At 47.3% G+C, this 12,237-nt stretch overlaps 1 protein-coding gene across 1 annotated transcript in view; it reads left to right on the top strand.

The window, feature by feature from the left end:
* The first annotated feature begins 8,816 nt into the window (after positions 1-8,816).
* The window catches only part of LOC137538126 (ninjurin-2-like), a 107,885-nt gene continuing 104,464 nt past the window's right edge, over positions 8,817-12,237 (top strand). Inside the window, exons 1-2 of the mRNA XM_068260139.1 lie at positions 8,817-8,840; positions 8,989-9,117. Coding sequence (XP_068116240.1) covers positions 8,995-9,117 — 123 coding nt within the window. The 5' untranslated portion in view covers positions 8,817-8,840; positions 8,989-8,994. The remainder of the gene's footprint in view (positions 8,841-8,988; positions 9,118-12,237) is intronic.

Genomic DNA, 12,237 nt, shown 5'->3' with positions numbered 1-12,237 from the left:
GGTGAAAAGCCATGAAGAGTAGACAGGACCACCTGAGAGTTTGACCTTGACTTTATTCATTAGTGTAAACAAACTTCTGTCAGGAAAGTTCAGAGGCAGCAATAACACTTTAGTGCTCAAGGCCGGATTTCTACTTTTTATGCCCCTACGCCAAGTATGTGGTGCCTCCCCTTTCTTGTGCAAACAAGGATAGTCAGGAGGAGCACCACCAACAGTGAAGTCAATGTGCCACGGTCTTCGCCTCAGTGTCCCTCGAGACGTTCAATCAGCAAGATTCTTCAAAGAGACCGGCACCACTTGAAAGAAGTAGTATATAAGCTCTTTTATTGCATCAAATAGGTGGAATTACAATGACAGACGCTGTTTTGGTGGCAGATCTTTGAATTGTATGTGTGTGGTGAATCGGTTGGTATCAGAACGCTCCCTTCGCGAGTCAGTTCATCAAATTGCGAACGCGGGTTACCCTTCGTGATGAACAAATGACCGTGTGAGAGGATTTCTGACACTGATCGACTGACCCACCCGCAGACCGGCCTAGCGGTCTGTGACATTGGCTGGATAGTGTAATGGTTAAGGGCTCTGCCTCTGACATGGGAGACCAGGGTTCGAATCTCGTCTCTGCCTGATCAGTAAGCCAGCACCTATTCAGTAGGAGACCTTAGGCAAGTCTCCCTAACATTGCTACTGCCTATAGAGCGCGTCCTAGTGGCTGCAGCTCTGGCGCTTTGAGTCCGCCAGGAGAAAAGCACGATATAAATGTTATTTGTCTTGTCTTGTTTCGGGCCTAGCCCTTTATCAAATTGCAGTAGCTATAAATCACACAAGCTCCCCTCCCATTCCATGTGCAGCCCCCTCTTCCATGTGTTTCATCCATGTACTGTAGCCCCTCTCTTGGGAATCATAGTCCCTTTTTCATGTGTTGATCCCATTTTCAGCCTCCTCTTTCATATGTAGCAACCCCTATTTCATGTTCAGGTGCCTTCTTCGGCTGCAGCCACCCAAGGCCCGAGCCTTTCTGGCCTTTCCAGAAAACTGGAGTCTGATATCACTCAGGAACATCAGCTCTACGGGTAAGATGATTTAGAAAATAGCAGGATGGTGGCCTCTGTGAAACGGAAGGTTCACATTCCGCAGCTCTGATCTGCAACGCGAGACAACACTGTGCAATAACACAAGGGTGTAGTATGATGTAGAGTATAGCAGAGATGGGTTCAAATGGAGAGAAGTTCAGCTCAGGTTTTCTTGAAGCTATTGAATTGGAATGTTTTTATATTCACCAGATCCATTTTCCACACTCCGAGAATTTCCTAAATGGGAGCCTGTGAGTTTAGTAAGGTCGCTGAATAATTCATGGGGTTTGACAATGACTTACGCCAGACAAAGGAATATTATTTGCCGTTTTTCCATGGGCACCTTTCGGTGTTTCCGTCTCCCCTGCTGAGTTATTGTCTTCTAAGCTCAGCGATGAGCCCGTCCATTGTGTTCTCCCGGATGGTGTCTTGCATTGATTGTGCTCGGCGGCGTGAGAAGGCGACTGTTTACAGAGGTAATGATGGATCTGCTCACTCATGACCGGCAGTGTCACAGCAGCAGGAATTGCAGCAGGACATATTACTATAGGTCTGTGCGGAGGAGTACAACAGAAGAGCTTCTGCCTTGTTTGCGGGAAAACAGCTTAACTCCACATGCCGTATGCACAGAACAGAAAGGCATTAAACCCCTCATGACTTCCATACACTAGACAGTGATGACGAGCCAATCAAGACAACTTTGCTTAATTCAACATCTTACAATAATGCAAAAAGTATCCAGCTGAAGTAAGTTAGGCAGTGAATTTTATGAATTGCCCAGGTTTTTAAGGAAGCTTGAAAGAATTAGGCTTGACTTGTACTTCCTCTTAAACCTAGCCCTTATTCTCCTAACACTGACCCCAATTTTCCTAATATTGACTCCAACTCTACTAGCCCTGAGCTAATCATAATTAACTGAGCCCTGACTCTAATTCTGCCCTTAACGTGAAGGAAGGCTATTACTCTTCATCCTTAAATGTCACAACCATAATGATTGTAATCCTAACCTTGATTTTCCTAGCCATGGCTAGCCCTAGACCTGATTCTGCTAGATCTAACCCTGTCCTGAGTTTCTTCTAATCTATAATTCTCCTAACACTTTTCTTCTAACGTTAAAGAGGAACTCCAGCCTAAACAAACATACTGTCATTAAGTTACATTAGTTATGTTAATTAAAATGGATAGGTAATGTAATCTCTTACCCACCCTGTTTTAAAAGAACAGGCAAATGTTTGATTGCATGAGGGCAGCCATCTTTTTGGTTGAAAGGAGGTGACAGGGAGCATGAGACACAGTTCCAACTGCTGATCACCCCTCCCAGTTGGTAGGCAAAGTGAATAACAACATAGGAAATCCCATCATGCTTTGCACAGCATCAGGGAAAAAGGCGGGCAGTTTTCTTTGATGGGTGGAGCTTAGCTAAAAATGCAGCTAAAATGATGCTTTGGTAAGAAAAACAAAGTTTTGATGCTGTGAAACTGTTAAAGAAACACCAAGCCTTTTCAGTACTGCTTAGTAGATTTTTAGTCCAGAGGTTCACTTTAATTATCCTAGCCCTGACCTTAATACTCCTAACCCTAATTCTTCTTATTCTAAATATAATCTCCATAACCTTGACCTTAACCCTAAAACCCTAATTCTTCTAAACTCAACCATAATTATCTTAACCATAATTCTTTTAACCATACTCTAATTCCCTAAGTGGAATATTGTGCAATTAGGCCCCAGAGCTGGGGACTTGCCACAGAATCGGGGGTTGAACTGTGAAGCTTTCAGAAACAGCCAAGTCACTTTTGCCGATGGGGAGGGGGGTTTTGGCTACATACGGCTCCTACGGGCGAGCAGTTGAGTAAATAATGCTTCTATATTATGAATCATTGGTGTTACACAACGTTATGGACTCTAGATGCATGGTTGAGCATACTTCAACTGCTCGTTAAGACCCCCCCTGAGGAACAGTTGGTAACACATGAATTGTTAAATGTATTCTGTAATGCGCAACAGAAAATATGTGCACTAAAGGTATGCTTAATCATAACCATAATAATATGGTATAGTAATTATCTGTGGTGGGGTCGCTACAATTTATGGAGGGACCCCCAGCGATACTTTGATGGGGCCCCCCAAAGTTCACATCCCTTCCCTTGAGAGATGGGCCGAAGTATTCGCCAAATCGCATATTCACATTTGCTACCTCAGGTGAATACTTGGTGGATTGGATTCGCACCCCTATACATTATCATTAAAGTGGATCCGAGATGAACTTTTACTCATTGCATAATTGTGTTCCTTTCCTATTGTTTATAGGGCATTCCTCAAGCCAAATACTTTTTTGTTTTTGTTTTAATGCTCTAATTTCCTATAAACTAAAGAAGCCACACCCATAGGTTTTCAGAGAGCCTTGGCACTTTCAGACAGTAGCAAGGGCTCATGGGAGCTCAGTCTGGGCAGGAGGAGGGGGGGGGTATTACTAGCCAGAGATTTCAGAGGCAGAGGGGAGGAGGGAGGAGGAGGGGGGATTAGGTTTTTTTCTCAAGATGCAGATAAGCCTGCTTCTGTGTAATGTTAACAAACAATATGGCTGCTGTCATTGTATCACAGGAATAATCAATCATATTCTATTAAAACTGTTTAACTCTAAACTTTAGATAAGATATATAGACAAGTTACTTGTTATAGTTAGTTTTTCATCTCAGATCCACTTTAAGCTAAACTTTGATCCCTTACCTCACAGTCAGCAGACACATGGCAACCAATGAGCTAGCACCCTTTCCTGGACCCCCCACCCCCCTATAAATACACCAGGACGGAAGCCATCTTAGACTCATTTTGTGGCTGCAGTGTTAGTGAGAGCTGGGACAGTGTGTTGCTGTCAGGGAGAGAGTTAGGTAGGCTTGTGTTCTGTGTCCTCTCAGTGCACATTCTTGCTGCTATCACATTGTCAGCTAAGCACAACAGCTAATCCCTTTTTAGGGCTGATACATTGTTTTTCTTGCTATTGTATTGCTTTACTGTGGCCAGTGCACAAGTTAACTGTTGGAGCCAAGTCTGCTGGTCCTAGTAGTGCACTGACCATAACCCACCTTCACAACACTACTGGCATCTAGTATCCACTGGGCCCTGTGTAAACCCTCAGTGCTGTAGGAGAAAGGTCTGCTGGTCTTAGTGCACCGACCATAACCCACCTTCACACCACTACTGTCATCTAGTATCCACTGGCCCGTGTAAAACCTCAGTTCTGTAGGAGGCAGGTGTGCTGGTCATAGTAGTGCACCAACCATAGCACACCTTCACACCACTACTGGCATATAATATCCACTGGCCCCTGTGTAAAAACTCAGTGCTGTAGGAGACTGGTCTGCTGGTCCTAGTAGTGCACCAACCATAACCTACCTTCACACCACTACTGCCATCTAGTATTCACTATTGCCCCCTGTATATAGCCTCAGTGCAGAATCAGTGTTTTGTCTGTCAGTTAACTGTCATTGAACTACCTCTGAAGATAGGGGCTGGAAAACCACAATCGCCTGCACTCCCACAATTGTGCGCACAAGCACTGCGGCCACTACACACCACTACACAAAGACTTTGAGGAACACTGTGGGATGCCTGTCTATTTTGTAAGAAAAACACAAGGCATCAGTTAAAAGATACCAGAGCCGAAGCTGCTTCTAAATTCCCTCCGGTACTCTCTCCTGGGTCACCGGAATCGGGCATCACGTCGCCTGCACTGGCCCTGCTGAGCGCATCCTACAGTGCACGCCCATGGCCGGGAGCGCTCTGCACATTACGTCATGATGATGTCATGCGCAGGGCGCTCCCAGCCACAGTTGCGCACTGTAGGACTTACGCAGCCGGGCCAGTGCAAGCAAAACGATGCCCGATCCCGGCAACCCAGAAGAGAGTGCCGGAGGGCATTTAAAAGCAGCGGAGGGGCAGAAAAAAGAGGGGGCAGATCTGGTGGGCATCAGGATGGCTCACCCTACATGCCTATTTCCCCCGTTCCTCTTATGTGCTTCGTGTCTGGTATCCACACCTCCTGGAGATTGGCAGCCATAAGTGATCATTTGAATAAGCTGCTGGTCTCTTGAAGGTGTGGTTTCTGCTAGTAGAAGACCACCGTAACATACTTTGCAGTCCTTGTTATTAAAGTGGTCACATGACATTACATCACATGACATTGGCCTCAATTCACTAAGATCGTGCTGGAGATAATAAGGCAAGAGAAAACTTACCTCTACACAGTAAGAGAGTTAATTTATCTCTTCATTCCTTAAGTTACCTCCTCTGTAGTTAATTTACCTCCTCTGTAGTTAATTTACCTCCTCTGTAGTTATTTTCACACGCAGTTAATAAACAGCCTTTCTTTAACTGTGGAGTTATTTTAAGGATTGTAGAGTTAACTTAAAGACAGAAGAGTTAACTTTAGGTTTGCCTGAGGTAAAATGTTTCCTGAATACGACATGCCTCATCACCATGGTGACCACTCTAGAAACGTTATTAAAGACAGGAGATAAGCTTAGTGAATTGAGGCCATTATATTACTACAGCAGGGCTGTACTCTGATGAAGGCCATGCTATGAGAACATGGGCGGGAGCCAGGGGCGCCTTTACCTACAGACAATATAGGCGGCCGCTTGGGGGCGGCAGGAGAGGGGGGGGGGGGCGCGCCGGAGGGGGGGGTATTTCAATCAGCCTGTCACCGCTGTCACTGTATGTGCGTGTGACAAGCTCGTACCGATCGTTTCTTTCCCTGGAGTTCTCTGCCACCGCCTCTATGTACGCCCCCCGGGAAGCTCCCAGCCAATAGATTAACCTTCAAGCAGTGTTTTACACTGCTCCAATGTTTACACCTCCCTCCTCTCGGCCAGCCCCCCTCTAAACCAGCAGCCGCACGGGTATCTTGTTTACCTCGTGTGGCGCCGCCCCTAACTCCGCCCCCCCGCGTGATTCGCCAGCCAGGGCGCCGGATGCTGCTAGCTAGCTAGTAGCTAGAGATTGTGCATCCGTCCTGAGCCCCCTGGCCCGCTGCGGTACTCCGTGTCTGGCTGCGATCATCCCCCTCCCAAAACACGTGGCTGGTGGCTTTTAGTCAGCCTGAATGTAAACACAGCCAGCACAGTGACACAGCAGCACACAGTGAGCAGAAATTGAGACATAAGGTAAGCCAGCCACCCTGGCCCCTATAGGATCTTTCCTGGCAGTGGACAGTCTACTCTCCTGAGTGTGGAAAGTTATTGTGTAATGCCAGCAGACGCCATCCTGTAAAATTAAACAATTTTTATTGTGCAGTGAATTTGCTATATCATATAGCACATTCACTGCACAATAAAAATCCTTTGATTTTACAGGATGGCGTCTGCTGGCATTACACAATAACTTTCCACACTCAGGAGATCAGCTAATGCAGTGTATGTATGATGCATCGTGTCACCAGACTAGAGGACCAAATTGCAGCTGTTGCTGCTTCCTGTAGAAACAGTCACAAGAGTTGGTTTGACTTTCTCTGCAATCCTCCACCAAACATACAAGTCTGCCCTGCTGGCCAGGGCCGAGCCTGGGCGGGTGCTGCGGGTGCATTGCACCTAGGCGCCTGTCTCAGACAGGCGCCGCCTGGCCGCTGCTCACCCCCTGTGGCCGCCGCTCCCTCCGTCCCTGTGGCCACCGCCGCTGCTCCCCCCCTCCCTCCTGGCGCCTCACTCAGACCTCGATCAGGTGGCGACCAATCGTGCGGGCGCTAGGACCCAGCACCTGCCCTGATATGCGGAAGTGACATCACTTCCGCATATAGAGCGGGTGCGTCCGGCGCCCGCTCGTACTGGTCGGTTCGCCACTGATCCTGAGGTCTGCAAGGTGAGGGGGAGCAGGAGCGGCGGCGGCTGGGGGGCTCCCTGTCACTCACTGCCTAAAGGGGCTCCCTGTCACTCACTGCTCAAACGGGCTCCCTGTCACTCACTAGCTAAAGGGGCTCCCTGTCACTCACTGCTCAAACGGGCTCCCTGTCACTCACTGCCTAAAGGGGCTCCCTGTCACTCACTGCTCAAACGGGCTCCCTGTCACTCACTGCTCAAACGAGCTCCCTGTCACTTGCTGCCTAAAGGGGCTCCCTGCCACTCACTGCTCAAACGGGCTCCCTATCACTCACTGCCTAAAGGGGCTCCCTGTCACTCACTGCTCAAACGGGCTCCCTGTCACTCACTGCCTAAAGGGGCTCCCTGTCACTCACTGGTGAAAAACGGTCTCTTATTATGTGCATTTACTGGTGAAAAGCGGTCTCTTATTATGTGCATTTACTGGTAAAAAGCGGTCTCTTATTATGTGCATTTACTGGTGAAAAGCTGTCTCTTATTATGTGCATTTACTGGTGAAAAGCGGTCTCTCATTATGTGCATTTACTGGTGAAAAGCGGTCTCTTATTATGTGCATTTACTAGTGAAAAGCGGTCTCTTATTATGTGCATTTACTGGTGAAAAGCGGTCTCTTATTATGTGCATTTACTGGTGAAAAGCTGTCTCTCATTATGTGCATTTACTGATGAAAGGCTGCCTGTCATTACGTGCATTTACTGGTGAAACGCTGTCTCTTATGTGCATTTAGTGGGGAAATTTTGTCAGTAAAAATAATCTTTTGTCAGTAAATTTTTAGGTATTTGTCAGTAAAAAATAACGTGAAAGGTTGGCAACACTGGCAGGCTGCGCGGCGCAACGGGAAAGATACAGGCAGCCCACCTCACGCTTGGGCTTGGCGGGGGGAGGAGCCGACGACAGCGAGCGAGAGTAGGGTGACCGCAGACAGCCATAAATACGCAGTGTGTGACTGCGTCGCACTCGCAGAGCCTCTCAACCTGAGTCAGTCCAGAGACTAGCAGATTGGCAGGCAGCCAAAGCCAGCCAGGAGCAAGCCCATGGAAGAGAGGTAGGAATGGGGTATCACATGCATGCGTAAAGAGGTGGAAGGTGTGGGTGTGATTAGGCAGTACATGGGTGTGGTTATGTGGTTGGGCGCGGTTTATTTAACCACTCCCATAGGCGCCAGAGAGAATCTTGCACCCAGGTGCCAGGCACCCCAGGCTCACCCCTGCTGCTGGCTGTATTAATTTACACTAGTGACTTTAGCCCGTTTAAAAACGGGCTAGGTCTATCTCTGCGCACCCGTCGCACGCGTGCTGTGAGCAGGGACAGTTGCCTTTTATTATATAGGATTGTTGTCTTCTCTGTGCATTAGGAAAATATCAGTCCTGTACCCTCACTGCAGCACTATGGGGGGGGGGAAGGGGTTGACTGCCGGCATGGAGGAGGGACACGGATACGCCAGATGGGGGCACCACAGGTTCGCTCGCCTGGAGTGACAAAATGGCTAGAGGCACCCCTGGCGGGAGCATAGACTCAGCAGGAGACAAAATGTGCATCGAAAAACTAGCGCAAAGTAATTCTAATATTTCAATAAAAACGGCAATATACAGATTAAAAAATGTTTAACTTTCTGGATCTGAGACAAAGGGTATTTTTTCCTCCCGGACAGAAATGAACCTTTCTGGTTTTGGTGCAGAGTTCAGCTTTAAGTTGTCGGTAAACAAAAACTGATAGTAATTCGTAAAAAGAAAAAAGAAAAAAAAATCCTATGCAGCTAAAAGCATTGAAACAGGCAGAGGTTGCCAGCATCAGCAGGCCGCCTCTGTGAATACAGCTAAAGAGGAGACCACAGAGCAGATACAACTAGAATCCAGAATTCTGCTGTTCCAGCCCGTTGGAGACACAGCTGAATGGCGAGGTGAGAGGCCGTGGGTGTGATACTGAGTGAGATCCGACCTACATTGTGTTTTTATCACCCTGCGTCTAAAGACAGCAGCAATCGAGGAGTTTTCCTGGCTGGTGAACTCTGCAGAACTTAGGCTTTTTTCTGTTCTCTCACTACCCAGGCAGCCATGACCTCGATATTTCACCGCGCGATGCACAGGAGGGCTTCCGAAGGCGAAGACGAGAGCGATGTGTCCAGTGATGAAGAGCCACTTTTTCAGCCGGGTCCTCACGATGAATATCAGGGGAACGTAAGTGGCAACTGTGATTTTTACTTTATTTCTGCTATATATTTCTGATGCATACAGTATAGACAAGGGTGTACCCACAGGGGAGCAGATAGTGCGATCGCAGGGAGGCCAAGAGCTGTGGGGATTGAGTCCCATCTACTAACCTTCCCTTCCTCTGATACTCGGGACTATACTTCACATTAGGTGTTTTGTAGCTACACTTGTTATGGGTGTGAAGATCATGATGGCCACACTTGTCTTATGACCGGTGTGAGATGGGCCCCCAGGCTGTGAGGGTCACCAAGGAGAGGCAAGGGAACATTTGTGGGGGCATCAAAGTTCACATATATATATTGTTTTTGTTTTGTACTAGCCATACGAGATCACAGAGCTGGTTCTTGCTACAATAGGGCCTCCAGGCAGACCCCCGACAGACCTGGCCCTCTTTACTAAAGCAGCACTAGGGGCCCCTTTGTTGATGTAAAAAATTGCCCCACCGGGGCCCCAAGCTAGCTGCCTTGCGCCCCCCCCCTCAGGTCTCCCTCCAACTTCACTGTTGCTCCCCGGGGCCCCTGCAGAGTCTTTGTCTTCAGCAGAGTAGCATCTCACCTGTCACGGCGAGCCTACTCCTCTCTATGCGCTCCCCGTCTTCATCCTCCATTGGCTGCATCTTATGTATTAACATGCACCAGGTTGTGTAGGAGAGGTGCCCCTGCGAGGACAGGAAGCACATGGACCATAGACTGACATAGCAGTTTATCCACCGGGGCAGGTGAGACGTTTTCTGCTGAAGACTCTGCGGGTGAACCAGGGAGCAACAGTTATGTTGGGGAAACCTGGTGGGGCCTGACAACCAGCTCGGGACCCTGGGTTGGCAATTGTCTAGGTTGCCTCTATGGTAGCTCCAGCCCTGCGTGGGCTGCCTGTTTGTGTCCTTTCTTCAAGCTTATGTCCTCCTATACTGGGATGGGGGGGTCCAGATTTTTTTTACATTTTTCCTAAGAATTATTCAGACTACTCTTCCAACTTCACCGCTCGGTGATCTCCTACCATTACTGGACCATACTGGCCTTTGCCTTCTACATCTTCTCTAGTTCTTCTTTCAGGCCTCAATACTTCTCCAGCTCCTCATATGCTTTCTTCATGATGTTGTTGTCCCTTTGAACTGCTAGATGTATCACCACTGCTGCCTCCCCCCCTCTCTCTCTTCTTTTTCTCTTCCTGTGTATATACGCTGAAATTTGATTGGCTTTCCTAAGTTTTCAAACTGTGCACCACCTCCCTCAGGCATATTTGCATTGTTGCTTTAAGATACCTGCGTTTTATCAGTATTTGAATGAACAAGTATGAGTGATCCACGCTGGAACTGATATTATATAAATGATAAAATATATTATACATTTTAAAAGAGCTTATCTATTTAGGTGTTCCTCCAAAAGTGGCACCTCTAGGCAGGTGCCTGCTGTGCCTAATGGCAACCCCGACAGTGAGTGAACTGCAGTGCCACATCCTGCATGTTATGTCAGAGAATAGGACATCATTTCAGATTGTTTAGCAGAGATGGAGAAGTGCCCGGCTGCTCTAAAATTCGGTCTGTCGGAAAATGCATCAGAAACCGCCAGAGAAGTGAATTAGTAAAGATTTGAGCTAATTCCATTTGACGGGAAAGGTCTACGAAAGCTTTAACCTTGTCGCTTTCATCAAAGTTTTAATCTACATGAAACCTAATTGTTGCCATGTGTCATCAAATCGCCCGTCCAAGAGCCTTGCATAAAAAAGCTGCTTGCCGGCACTGGTGATCCCGGCTCGCATAACTCACCGGTGAAGGTTGTGCAATGCTCCCTGCAAAGGATTATATTTCCCCTCTCAAATCTTTTTATCTCATTTTTATCAACATTTCTAACTGATGTCTGTATTTTAGTTCCTGGGATGTTTTTTTCACTTCCTGTTCCAACATTAGGGTTACGGGAAAGAGAACTAAGGTGGTATCTCTTCGATAGGGATACAGTCAGCCATACAAACATTTTTTTTTTTTACCCTTTCAATCCTTTTTATGATCAGCACGGTGGGCAGCACGGTGGCGTAGTGGTCAGCGCTTTTGCCTTGCAATGCTCGGTCCCCGGTTAGAATCCCAGCCAGGTCAACATCTGCAAGAAGTTTGTATGTTCGCATCCATCTGAAAATGGCGCCTGAGAATAATGGCGCACGGTGTTGCCGCTAATCCGTTTGCAGCTTATCGCTATTTAACGTTAAAGCCTTATTGTTATTTAACGTTAAAGCCTTATTGTTATTTACCGTTAACACACAGAACCCTCTCTGTACCTATCCCTAACCCCTAAGACCCCCCTGGTGGTGCCTAACCCTAAAACCCCCCTGGTGGTGTATATTGTACTGTAACTATTCCTAACCCTACTCTCACACAGAACCCTCCCTGTACCTATGCCTAACCCCTAGACCCCCCTGGTGGTGCCTAACCCTAAGACCCCCCTGGTTGGTGCCTAACCATAAGACCCTCCTGGTGGTGCCTAACCCTAAGACCCCCTTGGTGGTGCCTAACCCTAAGACCCCCCCTGGTGGTGCCAAACCCCAAGACCCCCCCAGTGGTGCCTAACCCTAACCTTGACAGTGTTACATTAAATCCATTCCCCGTTTTGAAGTTAAATAACGTCTGCAGTTTGGCTTATGTAGGGCGCTATTGATAAATAACGTTACTGTGGGCAATAATGTCTGCTGTTTGGCAAATGAACGGCACTGTTGATAAATAACGTTAGTGTGTGCCACTATTGATAAATAACGTTAGTGTGTGCCACTATTCATAAATAACGTTAGTGTGTGCCGTTTTCTTTTTTTTTCCCTGCGCCATCATTATGCAATACTAACGATAAATAGCAATAAGCGTATCTTTTTAATGCGGTGCCATTTTTATGCATAGGCGCTGTGCACCATTATTCACTGATCCGGTATGTTCTCCCCGTGTCTACGTGGGCTTCCTCTGGGTACTCCGGTTTCCTCCCACATCCCAAAAACATACAGTAAAGTTAATTGACTTCCCCCTAAATTGGCCCTAGACTACAATACATACACTACACAATATGTACAAAAGCATATAGTAGGGATTAGACTATGGTAGGGATTAGATTG

The sequence above is a fragment of the Hyperolius riggenbachi genome, chromosome 11, assembly GCF_040937935.1.
Source record: "Hyperolius riggenbachi isolate aHypRig1 chromosome 11, aHypRig1.pri, whole genome shotgun sequence".
In the NCBI taxonomy this organism is placed as follows: Eukaryota; Metazoa; Chordata; class Amphibia; order Anura; family Hyperoliidae; genus Hyperolius; species Hyperolius riggenbachi.
This window is presented reverse-complemented; position numbering and strand designations above follow the sequence as displayed.